Source organism: Eretmochelys imbricata, chromosome 11 (assembly GCF_965152235.1).
Source record: "Eretmochelys imbricata isolate rEreImb1 chromosome 11, rEreImb1.hap1, whole genome shotgun sequence".
In the NCBI taxonomy this organism is placed as follows: domain Eukaryota; kingdom Metazoa; phylum Chordata; order Testudines; family Cheloniidae; genus Eretmochelys; species Eretmochelys imbricata.
In genome coordinates this window covers 13,231,971-13,254,580 of record NC_135582.1, presented here as the reverse complement: position 1 = coordinate 13,254,580, position 22,610 = coordinate 13,231,971, and the positions used below count along the sequence as shown (strand labels likewise).

The window sequence follows — 22,610 nt, the reverse complement described above, 5'->3', positions numbered from 1 at the left end:
CTGTGGGAAGATAAATTTTTTAATGATATAAAAGCATATTTATGGCTCATTTAGGGAAAGGATTAGCAGCGTTTTTAGCTGAAGACTGCTGCTATCCAGAGACACCCTTGAAAGGTGCAAGCTGGTGTGCAGATTTTCCGGTGCTGACTCACTGATACTATTGGTCTTGGTCTTGAGAGATTTGGAAAGTGGAAGATGTAAACCCAGGTTTTAAATAGCACTGAGAGTTGATTGGATTATATACAAAAAAAGTGATTTTTGCGGTATAGATTTAAAAAAAATCTTTCTCCACAGCTAGAAACAATGGATAGGAGCAGGTTCAAACTTGACATTGTACAGCTTTAAATCTGCTGGAAGAAATGGTACACTGTACTGCCGAGTACTATTAAGTCTTTACAGCTGGTAATCCCATGGCAGGGTTAATAGTACTCACTGTAAGTTTATACCAGCAGTTCCCAGAATGCATTTACTGCTGCTTAGAAAAATTAAATTTGGTCACTTAGTAAAAAGTAGTGATATTTTTAAGTCTGCTGTAGGTCTGCACATTGAGGGCCCTGTTTTGACTTTCTCTCTGCATGTGCATATTTAACTTTATCAGTGGTGGGCAACTTGCGGCCCATCAGAGTAATCCTCTGGCAGGCCGTGAGACAGTTTGTTTACACTGACTGTCCACAGGCACGGCTGCTCGCAGCTCCCAGTAGCTGTGGTTCGCCGTTCCTGGCCAATGGGAGCTCCGGGAAGCAACGGCCAGCACGTCCCTGTGGCCTGCACCACTTGCTCTCATTGGCCAGGAATGGCAAACCGCGGCCACTGGGAGCTGCGGGCGGTGCAATGTAAAGAAACTGTTTCGTGGCCAGCCAGCAGATTACCCGGACAGGCTGCGTGCGGTCTGTGGGCCGCAGGTTGCCCACCACTGCACTGTATGGTGCTTTATAGGTGAGCAACATATCAGTAATATTTTCTGGTTAAATTCTAACGTGTACTGTTGCAATATAGGAGAATTTCCAGTGTGTGTTAGGGGGTGGGGGTTATTTAGTACATACTTCTTTTATTATTAATATATTAGATGTGTATATAGTTTTTCATCCCAAAGGATCCCAGAATGCTTTACAATCTGTAGCAATACAGAAATTCTTTAAACCCAGCACTGAAATACAGCCACTTCTGGGACTGAACAAGTCAGCTGTGTGAAAGTGCATGACAACACTGTACAACAGTTTTATCACAGGAAGTGATGAATACTGTTTCCAATTAAATCTATATGTAGAATATAATTACACCGAAATTAGCAAAGTGCACCAAAGTAAAAATACATTACTGTTTTTTGCAAAAAGACATGGACTCTTGAATAACCACGAGTAGTAAGGATCTCAGGTTTATGTTTTCTAAAAAAACTAGTGCTTTTAATGGCACAATGTCCTCTTACTATATTGACTCAAAGACAGAATGCTAGGGAGTCACCAACACTACTAACTGCAATGCTCAGGGTTTTCTTCTCTCTTTGCTTCTCCTTCATCCATCTCTGCACTTTCTTTCCATGCTGCTTTTTACACACATGGAACACTCCTCAGAACTGGTTCAGAAAGCCACTACATTTTCCACATTTAAATCCCATCTGAAGATGCGCTTCTACCATGATGCCATCAAGAAATTAGCTGACTAATGATAGCAAAGCTATGGGGCATTTGGGCAGATTATGTATCTAATGAAAATAACAAAATACAATATTTTTGGGGTGGGTGGGGAGAAGGGTTGTATTATCAAGATTTAACCAGTTGCGTTGACTACTTTACTTTTATGTTGTACCTGCTTACCCTTCCTTTAGCCCGTTTGTTTTAATTTGGGTTTGGGTTTTTTTGGACTGTAAACTCTTAAATCCTCTGAATAGCAAAAGGACACCATCTTGAAGTCTAGTCAACTTAAAAGATCTTTCAGGTACTACACTTATTTCTGAGGCCTCTTTAAACATCTTTATGGCTTTAGAATTGCACTTACATATGTGTTTTAAAATGTGTGTTTTCTCCCCAGTTGCTGTGTGTGAAGATCCAAACAAATAGGGAAAACTGATTTTTTAATTATGGGGCTGAGCCAGTGAACATTTACTTGTATCAAGCATAAAACTCAATCCTGCAATGTGCAAAAAACTCCTGTTAAGTTCTGAGGGCCTTTGACTCCTCAAGAAGTCTGTGGGACTTGAGGGCTAGAGGTCCTTAGAAGATTGAAACCACAGTGCTTACTGCAGTGCATAATAAGTTTACTCGCATGAGTACAGTTACTCATATGCATAACTGTGTGGTGGATTGGGCCCTAACTGACTATCTGAAGAGTGAAGCGAAATACATAGAATAGACAAACAGGAAAACTGGGGAAGGGGGAATCTCAAATCTTCCAGTTACTGGTAAATGTAAAAATCTTGAGGGATACTTATACCAGTAGTAGGTTTAAAAGAAAGTTCAGGTAGCTTTGTGAAATAACTTGGTGTCCCTTTTAAAATATAATCTTAAATACTGAAGTATGTTAAATTATTAAAATAATCACAAGTGGGTTACTATGATTTTTTTTAATATCTATACTATATTAAATTATATATATAATTGATGTCTGAATTGTAACAATTGTACTGATGATCTTGGGAAAAAATCAGTAACACTCAGTTGGGATATTTTATTTTTCAGAGCTGTTGAGTCACAGACTGAAGGACAATGCTCCCCACCAGACTCCCTTTGGAGGCGATACAGTGAATTTGAGTTGCTGAGGAATTATTTGTTAGTTAATTATCCACATATTGTTGTTCCACCTTTGCCAGAAAAAAGGGTAAGGAAGTTGAAACTTCAACTCACTTTGCCTTACATTTAGCACTAAATTTAGCTGCTCTTAATTCTATTCTGTTCACACAGGCTGAGTTTGTTTGGCATAAGTTATCAGCGGATAACATGGATCCAGACTTTGTGGAAAGACGAAGGATTGGTTTGGAAAACTTTCTAATACGTGTGGCTTCGCATCCCATCATTTGTCAGGACAAAATTTTTTATTCCTTTTTAACACAGGTATTGTAGAAAGGCATTCTTTATTTCTAAGTATTTCCCTCCACTTTTACTTAGTTGTTCAGCTTTTAAATATTAAACACTAATAGCTTTTCTTCAGTGACTTATAAATTATTGCCTGCTCTACTTCTGCATTAACAAATTAAAGGAGGAAAAGTGTTTAGATTATCTAATCTACCTCCTGTCAGTACACAGTTGTGCTTTACAATGTGTCTTATAATTCTTTTTCCAGTCTCATTCTAAGGCTATTAGGGGATGAGATTACCACCTCCCTTGGAACTTTATTCCACAACTTAATGTAACTCAGGAAGTCTTTCCTGACACTAAATTTAAATATTTAGCATATTAGACATTTTGCAGCATTTATTGCACTGACTTCCAGTTTGTTGTTTTTTTGAGGGGATGGGCAGTTTGGATGCAACTGACTAATCTATTAAACCTTACATGGTTTGGATCTTGGCTATTTCATGCTCCAGTCTGACAGTTGTGATCAACTGGAATGCTCTCACTGATAGTCCTAGAGTGTCCACTGTGGGGAAAGAACCGAACTAGAACTTAATGATGTTCAGGTCATGTTGTAAAGCTGTGACTGAAATTTCTTTTTTGACTCAGAGTTTTGTGTTCTTATTGAGGTAATATTATTATTTTAATTGCTTTGTGTGCCTAGTAGGTTGTGATATTGCATTTTACACATTGGGATGAAATTAATGAACACTTTTCATGATTCATAGTTACACATACATATCCTCTTGTACCATACAGTATAATTCTTCAAGCCTATTTTGGTATTTACGTGGTTGAATTATTTCATTTTCGCATCTCCCACTTAGTTTTTACTTAGGCAAGCTACATCATTAGTTCTTTTTAATCTTTCTTGATACATTACAGGCGGCTGGACTTCTTCTGAGATCCCTTCCAGCCCTACATTTTTATGATTAATTCCTTCAGCTCTTTAATCCTTTTTTCTTGCTTTTCTCTGAATTTACTCCATTGTGTCAAGAATTGTCTTTGTTGTAAAGTCAGGGTCCAGGACTGTGTGCAGTATCTTAGGTACAGTCTGATAAGAATTAGTCTCCTTTCTTCTGCTCAGATAAGATTGAACTTTTTTTTTGTTGCCATCACCCTGCAACTGAATATCTAGTGTAAGTCTAGGATCACATTTTGTCACTGCTAATAGTGATCATCACAGGAAGATTGGCCTGATGAAGACAAATGTAATTAAAACTTACAGGAAAGTGGCATGTATGGTATTTGCCTCTGCTTTCTTAATATTGTTTCTTATTTGTGAAAGTTTCTCTATTACAGTTCAGCTTAGAACATTTAGAGTATTCTGTTGTGGGTTATTAGGAGGAACATTCTGTTAACATGCTGAATGTTTATCATCTGAATTACCCAGACAATACAAAAGAACAGTTTTAAATTTTCAGTGTGAACATTGCCATCTTGACTACTTCAGTTTCTTACTTAAGACACTTTTAAAAAAAAATTAATGTGCCCTATTTTTGAGATATACTGTTTTGAAAACTAGTTCATTCATTTGGTCTTGTTGGTCTGATGGCTTAGCCAGTCGTATAATGAGCTAGAAATGAGGCAGATTGAGGTCTCAACTCAGTCTCAATCCTGACGTTGGTGGTGGCTGGGAACATTAAAGAAATGACTCTGCCATTACCCCTCTTCCTATAAAGTGTGAATTGCTTGTCAGACAAGAATCCTCTTAAGTACACAGGATAATGCAGCCTGCTGGTGTCACATAGTGAAGGGGAGAAGTTGTAAGGAGGGGATGGTGGGTAAACATAAAACCTGTTGTATAGAATGACCCATTATTCTAAGTCCAGACATTGAAAGGAAGATTTCCTTGACGTACCTTTTTTTAGAACTTGGTCTAGTGAGTGGGACTGAGCCCATGTTTGGATGCTTGTGGTTCCCACATAACCCAAAGAGGATTCTCCAATGTCCTTTCTGCATAGAAATAGTGCTATTATCATGTCTCACATAGACTGTGCGTGCCATATGTTTATTAGTGAAGTTTACTGAAGTGAAACTTTTATTTTTAGGAAGGTGGATGGAAAGAAATGGTGAACGAGACCGGGTTTCAGTTAAAGGTAATTGTATGCATTTGTGTAGTGAACGTTGTAACCTATGAACTGTTCTGACCACAATTAAAGACCATAATTCAGTGTCTCTGCAGAGTTATGCTTGCTGTTGTGTTAAAAATAGCAGGCCCATGACAAACTGCATAATTTTGACCATATAAGGAAACAGTGTAGTACTAGTATTATGTAACAGATAATTACCAGAGTTCATAAGTGAGGGAAGCTGTGACAGGTCAGTTAATCTGCCCATGTTTCATATTTGATGCAGCATAGAATTAATATTAAGAATTATGACCCCTGTATTTTTATAAGCAGACTGAGCTGGTTTCAGAGTGACACCAACTGAGACAAATAACATGCCAAAGCAGGACTGTAAAGGCCAGCTCTAAAGGTTGACAGCCTTGAAGGAGAGGGTGCTTATTTGGAGTGGTGCGGTGGAACGTACAAATAACTCTGAAATGCTTCAGCCGAAGCTCTGAATACAGTCCTGAATGAATTTTGAAACAGAGCCTGGGGTTTGGTATGATAAGTTAGATACCTCAAAGAAACCTGAGCAAGACAACAGAAGAGAAACAGAAATGGCCAAGACCAAGGAGGAAGTCTCTGACAGGACGAGTAGCCAAAAGGGTCAGATGGGAGAAAGGACGGTGCTCCCTAGCAATGGAAGTAATCCAAGTAATACCTACCTGGTTCAACTGTTGTTGAGTCTCAGCTTAGATATGTTATGCAGAATTTTACTTGGTTAATTAGACCATTTGAATTTTAATTAGTTTTGAGGAAGTCACTGCAATAAATTCTTGAAGGGAACACACTCTTCTGACTTATAGGAGACAGTTGAGAAGAAAATTGAACACCCAGTTAGGACAAACTCCTAACAAGAGCCACCTATACACTGATTGCAGAAGGTAATGGGAGAGGGAAAACAGGTGGAGGACAGGCAGGAATACGTGACTGAGTGTTACATTAGTACACAGGCAAAGTATGGGTACATGGGAATCTGTTGACAGATGCAACTTTTGGGCATAGCCATATGTACTCTGCTTCTGTGGGTGCAAAATATAGTGTGCATGAATCTAAGCCTTCATCTTAAATATATAGTCTCTAATTCGCTTGGTTGCAAAGAAAACCTTCAAATGTGAACTAAGTATAAACAAATGAAGTACTGTTGTCCTGAATCTGCTGAAAGCCTGAAAAAATAATTCTGGGGTGTGATCTGTCCCCATTAATCACAAGGAAGTTTAATGCTGGCACCTACTGATAATGGCAATTTGACTTTAATTCACTGCTGATTGTATTACCGGGCACATCCTGCTGATGTCCATATCCCATAATTTCAAACTGTCTGCATGGTGTGAAAATCTGCACCTGTCCCCATCCACCTACCACAACCTCTAGCTTCCTTCCCTCCCAACACACACAGCACATACAGACCACGTCTTCAGTGCCACGATGTACGTTCAGTAAAAAATTCTGCAACCAATTGAAAATCAAAAATGTAGAGGCAGGATAAAATAAATTGAATTTAAGATTTAATTAAATAGTACACCAGTACAATATTCCTTTTGTGTAATTTTCCCATTAAATGAAAACGGAGCTTTTATTTATCTGAAGCTGCTGCAGAATATAGGGTCTTTGACACAGAATTATGGTTAAGCATGCTGTGGATTTGTGGTAGACCTTAGTCTTGGGGTGTCTCTTCTAACACTGCTAGGCATCTAGGACTATCATTCTAGTTTCTTTATGGCACTGGAGTCTTAAGAGTGGACTTTTTTTTTTTTTAATTAAAAAGTTTGTCACAAGATCTGTACTCATTCAGTACCTTGAGGCGGCGTTTAGGGAACTCAACCATATAATGGGATTTTCCACGTCGTGATTAAGGGTACTGTCAATGTTCAGTGGAAAAAAACAGGTGAACAAGAAGATACGTATTCCTTATTAAAGAAAGGCCAAGTTATCATCCAAGGAGCTAGGCTGTAAATTCAGGAAGAAATATATATATTCTCTTAATAGTAGAGGGAAACAATGAGAGAGGAGGAGTTACAGGGGAATATTAAAAAGGTAAAAAATCAAAAATTTTAAGAAATGGGAATAACATTTGCAATGGTTTTCCTTTGTATTCATTTGAATTGCAAGAATTACCACTCTTGATTATTTATGGGCTGATATGTGGATGTAACATCTGCTTGACAGACCTTTTGGAAAAACTTGATCCTATCACTGCACTGCTTCTTTAAGTGTTAAAACTGCGGAAGACAGTTTTCTGAACCATCTCTTAAAATTACTGATAGCACATCATAATTTGCAAAGCATTCAGATGGTAGACGCCGCTAACTCATATTTTTAAATGGCATCATATGTATGTTGTACCCCAAAATCATCAATTAATGAAAGCTTCTGTTTTAGGCTGTGTTTGAGGACAGCAGTGTGGGTGGTTTTAGTTAGTTGCATTGAGAATGGTGGGAAGGGCATAATAAAAGTTTTTATTAAACTCTTAGGAATAACTCAACATAGATACTCCAGAATAATAGTGGGAGAAAGGAGAAAATTATGGCATGTAAGAACAAGTAAGAAAAAAAATATAGTTTCTGTTACACAAATTGTCAGATACATGGCCTCGTTAGTTCATTTACTTTTATTAAAATGTAAGTTACTTGAGAGGAGAAGAAGGAACCCAAAGAACAACAGTTATATTACTGCAAAATATTCAAAATAAACAACTGTCTAAGGACAGATGGTATCTTAAGTAAAATGTAAGATGAGACAATCGCCATTCCACTTTCTAGATTTCTGACAGTGTGCATGGTTATTTTCTCTGTGGAATCCCTGTTTCTCTAAGGAATTTTTTATAAAATAATGGGGAATGGAGCCTTTCTCTTTCCTTTGCTAAAGCTTTTAATTATACATTCAGTTTCTGTGCTGAATGTAAAAATAAAAGGTCTTTAGTAAGCAGATTGATTTGGTTCCTTATGGTAGCTTAATAATAATATCAAAGGCAGATTTATACTTGGAATGCGTAGTTGTATAGGACCAGAGGCGAGTCATGGGCCCATTTGCTGTCATTGTTCTGTAACACCAATGGGTTTGCAGACTAATTAGATAGCACAGTCCAGACACTGCAATACACTAGTCAAACAGATGAAGATCCTGTGTTTAAACCAGAAGGATTTATTTTGGATTACCCTGACTACTCGGGGTTAGAATTCTGTCTCTGCCAGCTGTAATGCATTTCCCCGCCTCCAAAATACTGCAATTTAGAATACGTGTTTAAATGTTCTTTCAAAATTTTTTGCTCTGAGAGGGCAAAACACAATGCACTATCTTCCCCACCTCCCACCCCAGTCATAGTTAATCTGGAGGAGGAAAAACATGGTGTACAATTCTTTTCTCCCCGCCCTCGCGCCCCTCCCCCCCCCCCCCCCAAAAAAAAACAAAAACAAAAAAACCGTAATAAAACTGCACTGGCTACGCCTGAGCACAAAGGCAATACCTCTTTTTAACTGCTATATTCCATATTGTCATCCAGTTTTTGCTTGTGTGTGTGTGAAAGCTACTTGACTTAGTCTCAGTTGACAGCCAATTCCACTTCAAGTATTCACTCCATTTAACCACCTCTGTAAATTCTTTTTGCACGTACTCTCAATTTACAGAAATGTCTGTCCAGAAATCTTACATAAACTTGCTCTAGCTTTATAGTAACCCTTAGCTAGCTTGTAGTATGATTTTGTGTGAAATAAGTGTGTAAAAAATGGCCAGATTGATGATGCACAAGAAGTCAGGCTGTATTGTTTCCTTCTTGTGCATCATCAACAGTAAAGATTCTGCAGGACAAATTGTTTCCTCAGTTACACCTGTGAAACTCCATTGGCTTTGAAAGATTACATATGTGTAAATGAGGGCAGAATTTGGTCCTGTAATTGGAATTTAGTTAATCCTTTTGATGATGCATTTACAACCCAGAGTAGAATTGACTGTCGTGCTCTCTCAGAGAGCTCTTTTAGCTCTGTAGTTTGAACAGCTGTATATAAAGTAGTGTAAATACTTTTGTCCATAAAGTAAGCAAGTATAAGTCGGACTGCTCAGAGGAAGCAGATCTCGTGACCAAGATGTTGTCAGACACCTTTGAGTAGAATTGAGTCTTGTCACTTATCTTTGTTGAAAACTAGCCAATCTATTCTTAAATAAAATTTAAAAACGCCTTCCTTTGCACGCTGAGAGATGACTATGGGGGTTTGGGGTGTTTGCTCCCTCAGTCTGTAGAATGTTTGGAAAAGCAGAGTTACTGCTGGAAAGTAACTCCTTTTTATTCCTTGACCACACTTTTGTATAATGCTCATCAGTAGCTGTCATGCCAATCGCAATAGCAAAATTGCTTTTTAATTGTATTCAGCACCCTACCAACATGAGATGAGATCCCAGGGTCAAGGATATTACAGTGAAATTCAAACACGGTACAGCTTGGACACAATGTGATGGGAAGCAGAACAGTCTCGTGCTGGTGCCAATCTCATAAATAGAATTTACGGAGAGGCTTATGAAGCGAAACTGTGTACTCTTAACTCCAAGCGAGCACTGGGTTCTACTGGAATCAGTTGCTAAACAACTTTTTAAAACTGCTCTTAAGAGTTGCTGACTTTGCTACAATTGATGCATAAAATATTATTCCTATAGCAAACATCATTGCTAAAAACTCTTTCTGTCAGAAGGCACACTTGTGAATTATCACTCTTACTGAGCCTTTTGCACCAGAAGTCGTGGTTCTTTTAAACCTACCTCTTTTAATTTGAAGGAGGATTAAGCTAAAGTGAACTCCGGCAACTTGTGAAGGAGAGCATCCACACAGGGATTGCGTGTGCTCTAATTTAGGACCTCTTACCTTTAGTTAATTTGTCTTGATTTTCTTGAGTGTCTCCATGTAGACATGCCTTACTATCTGAGGCAGGGACTGACTTTTTGTTATGTGTGTATAGTGTCTAGCACACTCAGGCCCCAATGACCAGGACATGTAGGTATTACAGTAAAACAAATAAAATAAGTGGAGATGTGTTGCTCTTTTGCAGAGTAAACACAAAAACTGATTAATTCTAACTAAATTCTTAAAACATTTAAAACACAAAAGCAAGAATTAGTGTTGGGAATTCCATACTTCTGTTGCAGGCACTGGTAGAATAACATTTTTCTCAGAAACAGAGCAGAAAGTTTAATTAAAGCAATTATTTCTTTACTGAAGAAAATCCAGTGATCCAATTTGTGATTCAGTATAGCAGTTTCCTATCTATTGAAAAAGAACACTGCATCAAAAGCTGGCTCTTATATAATATAGTTTTCCTCTACAGTAACTCTTAAAATGAGAGCACACAATAGGTTTGTGTTTGATGCCACTGGGGAACTGTTTTTGTAATTCAGAGCATATAAAGTTCATTTCCACTATTGGTTTTATTTGGTTTGAAAAATGTATAAAAAAATTTGTCCATATAGCCTTAGGCCTACTTGCATCACCTGAAAAGAATGTAGGGTTATATATCTTAATTTTGTGGTTTGTGTAACATTTTAAGAAAAGAATATTTTGCTGAGGTTTATGATTATACTAGTTTAATGATACTGGATACTGTTTACATGCTAGTTCACAGAACAGTTTAGTTTTCTAGCCTTTTCTCTAAAAGCAGACTGACATTAGCTCCCTCACTTGTCAGATTTGTTCAATATGTTTGAAATTTTTGATGAAGTATTATGACAGAAAACTGCAGCTTTCTACTGTGGCTGCCAGTAAAGAGAAATTGTTGCTTGATGTTTTTGAAATATAATTGCATTATAACACTTTTATTTTTTTTCAGGCAGAGTCCAGGTTAAAAGCTCTTAATGCAACATTCAGAGTGAAAAACCCAGACAGGTAAGATTTTTCATACTAGTTACAGTTGTAATTACGAATGACAGTGTATGCTATCTATGTAATTTTTCCTTTCTGAATGTATGCTATCTGTACACTTTTTCAACCTCCTTAACAAACTCAATAAGGGGCAGTGAAACGCGGTTTGAAAAACCCAGTTCGCAGGGAGAGCAGGAAACTCTTAAGGGAAATGCCATCACCTTATGCAGAATCGAAGCTTTTATTTACAAAAACAGAAAAAAAATCTAGGCTTTGTTTGCAAAGAAACCTTCGCAAATTAGTGCAGTGGTACCTTCCTGAATCTGCAAGCATACATAGCCAATATCTCTCTTGTGCACACACACAAATATATGCACTTGCCAGTGCTGCAGTTCCCAAGCTGCCAGTTTTCACAGCTATTATTGGAAACCAGATCAGTTTCAGTCTACCATGTCTTGGGAAGCTGTGGGTAGCTGTAGAGGCAGGCACTGGAGTTATTAGCTGGATAAGAGGCCCATTAACAGAGGCTGAAGTGTGGGGAGTATATAGTAGCAGACACTCCTCATTTCGGCCGGAGGAGGATAGTATAGGACAGTGGTATTCCAAACAGTGGGTCGCAGAAAAGTGTCAGACGGTTCCAGAGGTGCCAGCTTCTTCCTATCTCTGGGGGTGCTCAACCCCAGGCCCTGCTCCCACTCCACCCTTTCCCTCTAGGCCCTGACCCTTCTCTGCCCCCGCTCCGCCTCTTCCCACCCAGTTCTGCACCCTCCCCCGAGCGCACCCGTCCCTGCTCCTCCCCACCCTCCAGCTCCTCCTGCACACCGCAGAACAGCTGATCATGGGAGGTGCTGGCTGCCGGTGGGTGCAAAGCATCCACTAATTTTTTCTGTGGGTGCTCCGGGTGCCCACAGAGTTGGCACCTATGGACGGTTCACTGTGTTCAGGGCTGGATTAACCCATTGCTGCGCCCTGGCCTCGGCAAACATACACTTCTCCCAGCTGGTGTGGAAAGGAAGCCACAGATGAGTGGGGAGTGTGGTGTTGGAGAAGTAGCCTGCTCTGCATTCACCCCACAGCGGCGACACCTTTCCCATTGGGCTGGGCCTGTCTCCCTGCTCTAGGTATTGCGACCTGGCTCACATGGGTTCAGTGCCACTCACGTTTGGGCTGCCCCAAACTGCAGTGGTGCTGAGACCATGTGCACCAGGTTGCAACACTTGGAGTGAGGAGCTGGGCCCAGCCCCATGAGACAGAAGCAGCTGCTGCAGGTAGGCTCGCTCTCCAATTCCTCCCCCCCCCCCCCCCCAGCCTTCTCAGTGAGCTAGGATTAGGGTTGTGGTGCCAGGGTGGAGGGTGCATATATGTAATGGTGAGTAACAACAACAACAAAAAGACAAAATGCAGTTGGTGCGTCCCCTCAGTAGAACATTTGGAATCACTGATACAGGATATTCTCTCTGAAGCCCCTAGGAGAGTGGGAGTGGGGTAAAGTAGCAGACATTCCTGCAGCACCCAGGGTAGTCTGACACTGGACAGAGGGAACCAAGAGACTACTTAAAATCTATTAGAATCTGAAGGATGGAATTCTGAAGCCGTGTCAAGAGATGACACCTTCCCCTTTTCCAGCATCTGAAAGTGGAATTGGGCCCTTGTTTGGATATTATCTTCCCCTCCCCAAAATCTTTTTTTTATTAGTCTGTGAGTAGTAGTGTTAGTCCTCTTGTTTTTAGGGCTTGGAAATTTTACCAGCCTCCTTAGTATGGGAGTGAGAAATTGAGGTAACACAAAAAAGAGAAATGCAGCATTTGTAGAGAGAGATTTGGAAAGGGGACATGGAGGAAAGAACACAGTGTTGGGGAAGGGAAAGCAAAAGAGAGAGGTAGGTGATATTGGTGGCCTGTGGTATACGGGAAGTCAGACTAGATGATCTGATGGTCCCTTCTAAGACTGTAAGATGAGGAAATTGATACTAAATGCTGCTAAGAAAAAGAGGCATTATGATCTGGTTTTGGAAAGAAAAAGTAGAATACAGACAGGAATGGAAAGAACGTGTAATAAAAGCAAGAGTAGCATAGAGTCTGTTGAATGATAATAATAATTATCAAATTTGTTATATTAGGGATGTTACCAATATTTAACAAATTTATTTGCCAAATACTTGTGATATTCAGCCTGCTCAATGGCTGACCAAATGCTATTTGACAAATATATTATCCAATAGGTATTGGGAAAATTCAACAACTAATATATTGGACACTTTTTTTCCTGCTATTCCGTGGTGCCACTAGCTCTTATTGCAAGTAACATTTTTACAAGTTTATTAAATAGCTGATTGAAATGTTATAATTACATACACAGTCTGTTTTATTCATTTGTACAGCAAAGGGTGGGTTGGCAGTTAGGAGGTTGGTTTTGGAAGTGTGGGAGCACCAGTATCTTTTGCTCGACTAGTCAGCTTAGTTCCTGAGGTAGTAAGTTATCGGTAGGTTTCTCAATCCTTAATTTAAACCAACCGTAAAAGTTGGATAGCATTTTAAAAGTCTAACTACTGAAGTTGGTTTGGAACAAAACCAAAACCAGTCTTCTGGTAGGCTGAGTGGTTTTTATTGAAGAGGTCAGTGGTGATAAAAATGTGCTCTTCTGTTGCTCAAAAATAAATTTGCAGTGACATTTCCATGGAATTCTCTAATCCAGTTTTGTTGCAAACCTCCTGTTGTCTTCCTTCTGTACTTCAAATCCAGTCAAAAATTGCTTTCCCAGTGGTGCATTGTTCCTTTTTCATAAAGTCCACTAGATAACAATTCTCATGCTAGCTACTTTCCTAAACAGAATAAAAAGGATCTGGGAAATTTCACTGTGGCTGAGCCATATTAGACAATAGATTCTGCTTATGGCAGCTGAACTCGTGTGATTCTCAATAGTATACTTGAGCCTGAATCCCCATGCCATTTGTGGTTTCTTTTTGCCCTATATACCTATTCTTAAAAATACCTTTTACTCCCCTATTGTTTTGTGAAGGGGAAATTGCCCATACTTATAGTAACTTTCACTGTCAAATGCACAAAATAATTGGAAATAAAAGGGAGAAATTCTCTGGTGTCTTTCATTTACAGTAGTTATAGTATTGTAATAGTAAACTTAAGTATGACTAGTAGTAATAGTAGGTGAAGTATTTTCATTCAGAAGTGACTTTTTACTTGGTAGTATCTCTATTAAAATGTGGTTCTAGTCTGAAAAGCGACTGTAAAAGCAGCAGAATCTGACTCAAGTTACCTGCTTTTCATCTGCATTCAAAGTCGTACTTTGCTAAAGGTTTGGCTGCACTAGAAATGCTAGAGTGGCACGGCCGTAATAGGGATAAGGGGATTAGACATGGGATAAGACGGAAGGTCCTCTCATGGATTGGTAACTGGTTAAAACTAGGAAACCAAGGGGAGGAATAAATGGTCAGTTTTCAGAATGGAGAGAGGTAAATAGTGGTATCCTCCACAGTTCTATACTGGGCCCAGTCTTATTCAACATATTCATAAATGATCTGGAAAAAGGTGTAAACAGTGAGGTGGCAAAATTTGCAGATGATACATAGAATCATAGAATATCAGGGTTGGAAGGGACCTCAGGAGGTCATCTAGTCCAACCCCCTGCTCAAAGCAGGACCAATCCCCAATTAAATCATCTCAGTCAGGGCTTTGTCAAGCCTGAACTTAAAAACTTCTAAGGAAGGAGATTCTACCACCTCCCTAGGTAACGCATTCCAGTGTTTCACCGCCCTCCTAGTGAAGAAGTTTTTCCTAATATCCAACCTAAACCTCCCCCGCTGCAACTTGAGACCATTACTCCTTGTCCTGTCCTCTTCTACCACTGAGAATAGTCTAGAACGATCCTCTCTGGAACCACCTCTCAGGTAGTTGAAAGCAGCTATCGAATCCCCCCTCATTCTTCTCTTCTGCAGACTAAACAATCCCAGTTCCCTCAGCCTCTCCTCATAAGTCATGTGTTCCAGACCCCTAATCATTTTTGTTGCCCTTCGCTGGACTCTCTCCAATTTTTCCACATCCTTCTTGTAGTGTGGGGCCCAAAACTGGACACAGTACTCCAGATGAGGCCTCACCAATGTCGAATAGAGGGGGACGATCACGTCCCTAAATCTGCTGGCAATGCCCCTACTTATACATCCCAAAATGCCATTGGCCTTCTTGGCAACAAGGACACACTGTTGACTCATATCCAGCTTCTTGTCCACTGTAACCCCTAGGTCCTTTTCCGCAGAACTGCTGCCTAGCCATTCGGTCCCTAGTCTGTAGCTGTGCATTAGGTTCTTACAATACAAAACTACTCAAGTTAGTTAAGTCCCAGGCAAACAGCGAAGAGCTACAAAAGGATCACTCAAAACTAGGTGACTGGGCAACAAAATGGCAGATGAAATTCAGTTTTGATAAATGCAAAGTAATGCACATTGGAAAACATTATCCCAACTATAATTATAAAATGATGGGGTCTAAATTAGCTGTTACCACTCAAGAAAGAAATCTTGGAGTCATTGTGGATAGTTCTCTGAAAACATCCACTCACTGTGCAGCGGCAGTCAAAAAAGTGAACAGAATGTTGGACATCATTAAGAAAGGGATAGATAATAAGACAGAAAGTATCATATTGCCTCTATATTAATCCATGGTACGCCCACATCTTGAATACTGCATGCAGATGTGGTTGCCCCATCTCAAAAAAGATATATTGGAATTGGAAAAGATTCAGAAAAGGGCAACAAAAATGATTAGGGGTATGGAACAGCTTCCGTCTGAGGAGAGATTAATAAGACTGGGATTCTTCAGCTTGGAAAAGAGATGACTAAGTGGGGATATGATTGAGGTCTAGAAAATCACGACTGGTATGGAGAAAATAAATAAGGAAGTGTTAATTTACTCCTCCTCATAACACAAGAACTAGGGGGTCACCAAATGAAATTAATAGGCAGCAGGTTTAACAAACAAAAAAGGAAGTATTTCTTCACATAATGCACAGTCAACCTGTGGAACTCCTTGTCAGAGGATATTGTGAAGGCCAAGACTATAAAAAGGTTCAAAAAAGAACGAGATAAATTCATGGAGGATGGGTCCATTAATGGCTGTTAGCCAGGATGGACGGGGATGGTGTCCCTAGCCTCTGTTTGCCAGAAGCTTGGATGACTACCTGTTCTTTTAATTCCCTCTGGGGCACCTGGCATTGGCCACTGTCGGAAGACAGGATACTGGGCTAGATGGACCTTTGCTCTGACTCAGTATGGCTGTTCTTATGTACTTGATTTACTTGAGATATCTTCACCATTCATGTCTGAAGCTGTCTGACACACTGCGCTGGCATATATTTTATAAAACGTAAGGTAAAAGGATTGCACTACATCCACCAACGGCTATATTTGTGTTTCCTGCTATAATTTCTCTGCTGGTCTTTAAATGTTTTGAAAGAAACTGTACACTTTAACCCTAATATGCCACACATTTCTGTGGAAAACTCTCTTTAGGCATAGAAATCATAGAATGCCTATAAATGACCTTTTCTGTCATGGGATGTCATGAGACGCAATTTCCTAAATATTAGAAACATGTGGTGTAAGCAAAGTTTGGGTTTTTTTTAAATGGGTGCTGAAATTTTGGTTCTTAAATGCATAATTAGCCACCTAAATAAGTGGCTTGTTTGTTTTTCTTTTTTTCCAATGAGACCTACTGGGTTCTAATCATTTCTGAAATCAGATCACTTATATATGGTGCCTAATTAAGAATTTAGAAGCCTAACTTTAGGCATCTGTTGTTTGTTTATTTTTAAAATCTTGGCCTGGATTTTTTTTCACTATAGTAATTGACAGATTATCATTCAGTAGTTAGTCAATTCTTGAGTTCCTATTCTTTACTTTCACTCTGGATAATATGCATGCCTTTGCACGATCTAAGGCTTCAAAATAGGGTTTAAGTTGGTCTTAAATGGTGTATAGGTCTTGAGCTGGGCATCTGCACAGGAGTAAATAACCCCCTCTTGAGGCTTTTCGCAAGTCAGCAAACTGCTCTGGGGTTCAGCTTAGCCATGGATATTATATCCATTTTACACACCACCTAGGTGTATTCTGAGGCTAATTTAATGTTTTTTAAAGTTCGAGATCCTTGCATGAAAGGCACATTGTAAGTACAGGTAATATTTTATCAATTTCAAAAGAATTTAAACAGTTTTTCATTAGTAAGCATAAAACCCATCAAATGGGATTTTAAATGAAAAGTTTCTTCCTGCTCTTTAGATCATATCTATCAAATAACATTCCACTTCATAAGTGCTCTTAAAAAAACCAGATACAGCAGTCTTTCAGAAAAAAACCTCTGCTGTTTATATTTATTTCTTAGATTTATGGCATATGAATTGATCTGAACCTTTACTGTTATTGTATAAAAGTACAGTAGTTTTGCATGTGTGTAATTCTTTGCTAAAAAGGAGTTTGATTCTGTTGTCATTTTCTAGGAATCCACAGCTAATTCCACTTTAACATAAGTCAAGCTCAGTGTCGCCAGCTGTTGTGTTGTTGCTCTATCTTACAATTTATGAAAGCTTGCTTTTGTGATAGCTAATGATGTACTATCTGTTTCCTGTTCCCAGGAGATTTACTGAGCTAAAACACTACAGCGATGAACTGCAGTCTGTCATATCACACCTTCTGCGAGTCAGAGCTGTAAGTATTTCCCATGTGTGTCCTGACAAATAGTATAATATATTTATAAGATAGCATTTCTTCTTCAGTCAATAGAGAAAACGGATGTATTTATTCTTCACTTGAAATTGGTTTGTTGTACTGTCCCGTGTTTTTTTTGGGGCGGGGGAGAGATTATTTTATAACAATACACTTTTGGGGGAAGGAATTCTAAATGTGCTTGGAGTGATGTAGTGTGAAACGTTTATCTCCAATATTGTTCTCCAGTCTGAATTATTCATGTTTTGATAGTCACTGGAAAAAGACCATACTTAAACCACAGATTTCTAATTTCTAATTTCTAAAAAATGCTTACAAATGCTTCCACAAACGTTCATAATTCTGTTGTTTGGCTCATTGCTTTATTCTGTCTTGTAGAATAGTTTACATGCAGTAACCTATCATCATATTGGCAATTTAAAACCCCATGAATGTCACTCGGGGAATTGGGAAGAGGGATGGTTGGAGCTTAGCTGGGACAATAGAACCTTGGGACTCAAAGTTGATACATCAGTGTCACGCCCAAAGTAATAGACAAGACCTGTAGTGATTTGGAGTGTTTGTAGACCCCAGTTTGTTGCATGTTCTATCAAAATCTGCAGCATAACGTTGAATATTTCACAGAAATAGTGAGAAGTGTGAAGTAGACTGTTACCTGAGAGTAACATGCATATCTTCAATTACAATTCAGAAGAAAGGGAGATGAGCAGAATAGTATTACTTCATCTCCTTCATAGGTGTTGCCACTGGAGGAAGAAGCAAGGGGGCCAGAAGCCCACATCAACTAGAAAATGTTGGATCACCACCGTGCAGTTAGCAGGATTCTGCCTTTCTCTCACGTGGCAAAAAGGAGTTAGAATAGCATGAAGTTTTCTGGAACATAGACATATAATATTGTGTTTTCTAGAGCTTGTGGTGTGAATTCACAAGTTATGCAAGTTCCCCACAACATTTTTCATCTTACAGACTAGTCTATAATGAATAATGTCCTTTAGAATGATTAGAACGGACATGTCATGGAATCGGGATGGCTGTCTACTATGGCTTGAAAACACAAGCTTAAAAAATACAAAACAGAGAAGGAAATAGGAAATTACAACCCTGGTAACAGGGAGCACGATACTAGTTCTTAGTGTGTTCAACAGGGGTTTACTTTTGGGTGAAAGTGTGCTGTAGGGGAGGATTGTAATTGATTGCCCTGTCGAGTGGAGGCACTTTAGAGGATTAATTGCTTGTATTCCAGTAACTTGCCTTCCTGCCAGTACATGTGTGTGTGAGCTGTATGACAGTGTTCTAACTTATTTCCTTTTTACCTCTTTGACACATGAATAATTATGGCTTTTATAAAGCTTCTGTTTAACTCACTGACGTCTCAAACAGTGCTTTAATAATTGTGAAGGACAAAAATAAGTTGTGCTTCAGAGTTCAGTGTAAAGTAGAGGGAAAGATCAATAACTGTATAGTTACCAACAGTGTAGCATGTGCAGGTTTCTGATTCTCTGAACGCATGAATTGATTTCTAGCGTTAGCAACAAGTGTTGTGATGAGTTGACTCTTCCTTTCCCATTCTTTGTAGTAGTGTATTACAAAGAAAAAAATAGGCTTGTGCCTTTTCGGATTCTTCATCCTGTGTGGAAAAGCCTTGAAGTTTCTTTTGTCTGAACAAATCCAGCTTTCCTTTGCAGTTAATTTTTAAGCCCTTTGTTAGGACTGCATGGGGAAGTGGCCATGCAGGGTGAGAGAGAGGAAGAGGCTTAACCACAACTCGGAACTGAAGTGTAGATTTTTATCTTCCTATTTTCATATACACCCTCTTCTCCCAACCCCCTGACACACACATACATTCCCCCTGTGTGATGTCCGCTTACATCGTCATTATACAGGTAAAATGAATCACGCCTCACGTTAACTCGGTTGTTGGTGATCTAACTAGAGTGGCTGATTGACTGTATGTATAGACAGTATGAGGGCATTTCTGTAGATTCTCATACATAGAATGGTCTAAATGTGACTTTCAGTATAGTTTGAAGCCATTGATTTAAAAAAAAAAAGTTATACTGTTGATCTTAAAAGACAAGTCAGAGCTATGCTTTAGCCTTTATAAAATAACATTTTCATCTTGTATACTGCTGTTGAGAAATTACAGCTGTAGACCTGAAGGGTTAATCAGTAAACATTAGTCTTTGTTGAAGATATGTATGTTTTACAAGAAGCTAGTAAACCGCATATAAAAGAAATGGGCTTGTCCAAAAAACTGACTTACAAATGTTTGTTTTAGAGAGTGGCAGACCGTCTCTATGGTGTATACAAAGTGCATGGGAATTATGGGAGAGTGTTCAGGTAAGAATTAGAACAGGTTTTTAAAATACATAATCTAGTTTCCTGAAGCTTAGATAGTTTGCAAGTAATGGATGAAGCTTATTTATCCTTATTTTTGGAATGTAAACTTTGATATATTTTGTTTTACTAAATATGTGCATTGGAAAGTGTCACTGCTCAGTACTAAGACACTGACAAGTTGCTGTATTTGACACAGATCTCTCTACCTTTGCTGAACTTTTTAAGTTTGAACTGGATGAAGTTATTTTATTTATTTATTTATTTTTAATATAACTTCATGATTATTGTCTCTTTTATTACACGTGTACCCCGATATAACATGGTCCTTGGGAGCCAAAAAATCTTACCGCGTTATAGGTGAAACTGTGTTATATTGAACTTGCTTTGGCCTTGAGCATATCCGTTATTAATACAGTACTTGACACAAGAAGTTTTATTCTTGGTGTCGCTTTAGAAAGGGCACATCTGATGTCCTCCTTCACATCAAGCCCGGGGTCGGGGCTCGCAGCCACGCGTCCCTGCCAGAGTCGGGGCTCACGATCCCCCACATAACCGGGTTGTGACCCCCAGTCTGATAACCAATGTTGTAGACAAGACAGAAAACCATTTTTGCTTTACCGCGTTATATCTGAATTCGTGTTATATTGGATCGTGTTATATTGGGGTAGAGGTGTAGTTCTAAACCGTTTGTTCCTTCAGAATGCTTCCTATTAATTTATTTTATATAGTTCATAAATTGTTACTTTGTATCTGTAGTGCTGAAAGGTACCCCGATCCTTTCAATACATTAAAAAATCAACAGTCTCTCAGGTATATTCTAGTACACGTTTTAGAAGTTGAATTAACAAATAGTTTTTGATTTATGTGCCTGAGTTGCATACTCAAGTTTTCTATTTCGCTGGAGAATTAAAGAATCTAACTTCTGGTTAAGGGGAACCTTCTGCTTATACAATCTGTACAAGTGCTATATTTAATTCACCAGGTTAATGGATTGCAGATGTCTTTCTGGTTGGGGGTTTTAAATTAAATTAGGTGCATTTTTGTAATAACACAAGGATAAACAAATGTCAACATTAACAGAGTAGAATTTATTTAAATTGTATGTAAAGTATAGAACAATAAATACTAGACACAAATTACACAAAGAGGAGGATAACTAAAAGTACATTCTATATTTAAGAGATGGGGGAGGAGGTACATTTTTAGGATAACAGATAAAACCAAATAACATGTGCAGAGTTAAGAGATAATGAGTTTAATACATAACTGTGATTTACTTGTGGTGAACTTCTAAGTGCTTGCCATCTCCACTCCAGTTTTGGTGGCTGCATTATCCATAAACTGACATTCACTTAATCATTTATCTCATCTATCTCTCCATATAAATAAAATATGATTGTTTGGTAACTCTAAGCTTCTTTAGTGGAGTGGCGCTTTAGTGATTTTTACCTATTTATAGAAATAGTCAACAATATACAGTGATCCTAAGAAAAAAATCCAGTTTGGAGAGTCTTATTTCAGAAGTGAGACTCCAGTCTACTGTGAATGCTATAAATCCATCAGTTTTTCCAGTGTATGATGTGGCAGGTTTCTGTCTGATGATGTGTTGCTCGTGTATAATGATTATTCTCTGATTAGTTTAAAAAAAAGAGCAGGATTCCCATATTGGGATTTTGTAGTATAGCTTTACAGACCATTTGTATTGCAGATAGTGGCGCTAAAAGTGTCCACACAAAGGAACGAACCTTGTGTTGCAATTCTGTTAGAAAATATTTCTCTTAATCTCCTCCACTACTAAAACAAGGTTCTTTTCATCCTGCCTCTTGAACTAGAACTAAAAAAACAACAACCCTTTGTGTGTGTGTCTGTGTCTGGGGAGGGATGGAGCAGGGGCAACTCCTGACCAGAATGCTTTAAAACTGTCTCTCTATTAAATTGTGTTCAGTGCTGCTGCTTAGACGTAGAAAAGCAGTTTGGCTAGGTACAACTTTTGAGGCAATTTCCATTCAAATATCACCTGGAAAGAAACTATTTACAGGATGCTGATTATTAACTTCCCTTAACTTCATGTGTGATGTTGTTTCTCATTGGATTTGCTTTTTTCTCTAGTGAATGGAGTGCAATAGAAAAGGAGATGGGGGATGGGCTGCAGAGTGCTGGCCATCACATGGATGTGTAAGTACTGAGTGAATATCTGATAGTTTGATGTATACCAGATGCACATATATTAAGGGGGGGCAGGGAATTCCATAAGAAATGTACTGAGAAAACTTTGGGGGAGAGGTATATTACTATTGGGTACACAACATTTCACTGACTTTTGGATGTGGGCTGTTTTTAGAGTCCGTGTACTGTATTAAGTAGCTCAAAGGGCCTCAGGAGAGTCAGAGGGGTTACTTTTTATTATTATTTTGAAACTATAGAGGTGTTTGGAATTCTTCCAGCTTTTCTTTTAAGCTGCTATGCCAGAAACTAGTGGAATTAAACTGTAATGTACTGTAGACCTGATGAGAGCCATTTGTTTTTGGCAGGAATGCTTT

The 22,610-nt window shown here is 38.8% G+C and overlaps 1 protein-coding gene across 2 annotated transcripts in view; it reads left to right on the top strand.

Annotated features, from left to right (window-relative positions):
* The window catches only part of SNX4 (sorting nexin 4), a 57,160-nt gene that overhangs the window by 18,773 nt on the left and 15,777 nt on the right, over positions 1-22,610 (top strand). For both annotated transcript variants that reach the window (XM_077829427.1, XM_077829428.1), the window contains exons 3-9: positions 2,676-2,814; positions 2,898-3,047; positions 5,099-5,146; positions 10,969-11,024; positions 17,640-17,712; positions 20,009-20,070; positions 22,180-22,245. In XM_077829427.1, coding sequence (XP_077685553.1) covers positions 2,676-2,814; positions 2,898-3,047; positions 5,099-5,146; positions 10,969-11,024; positions 17,640-17,712; positions 20,009-20,070; positions 22,180-22,245 — 594 coding nt within the window. The remainder of the gene's footprint in view (positions 1-2,675; positions 2,815-2,897; positions 3,048-5,098; positions 5,147-10,968; positions 11,025-17,639; positions 17,713-20,008; positions 20,071-22,179; positions 22,246-22,610) is intronic.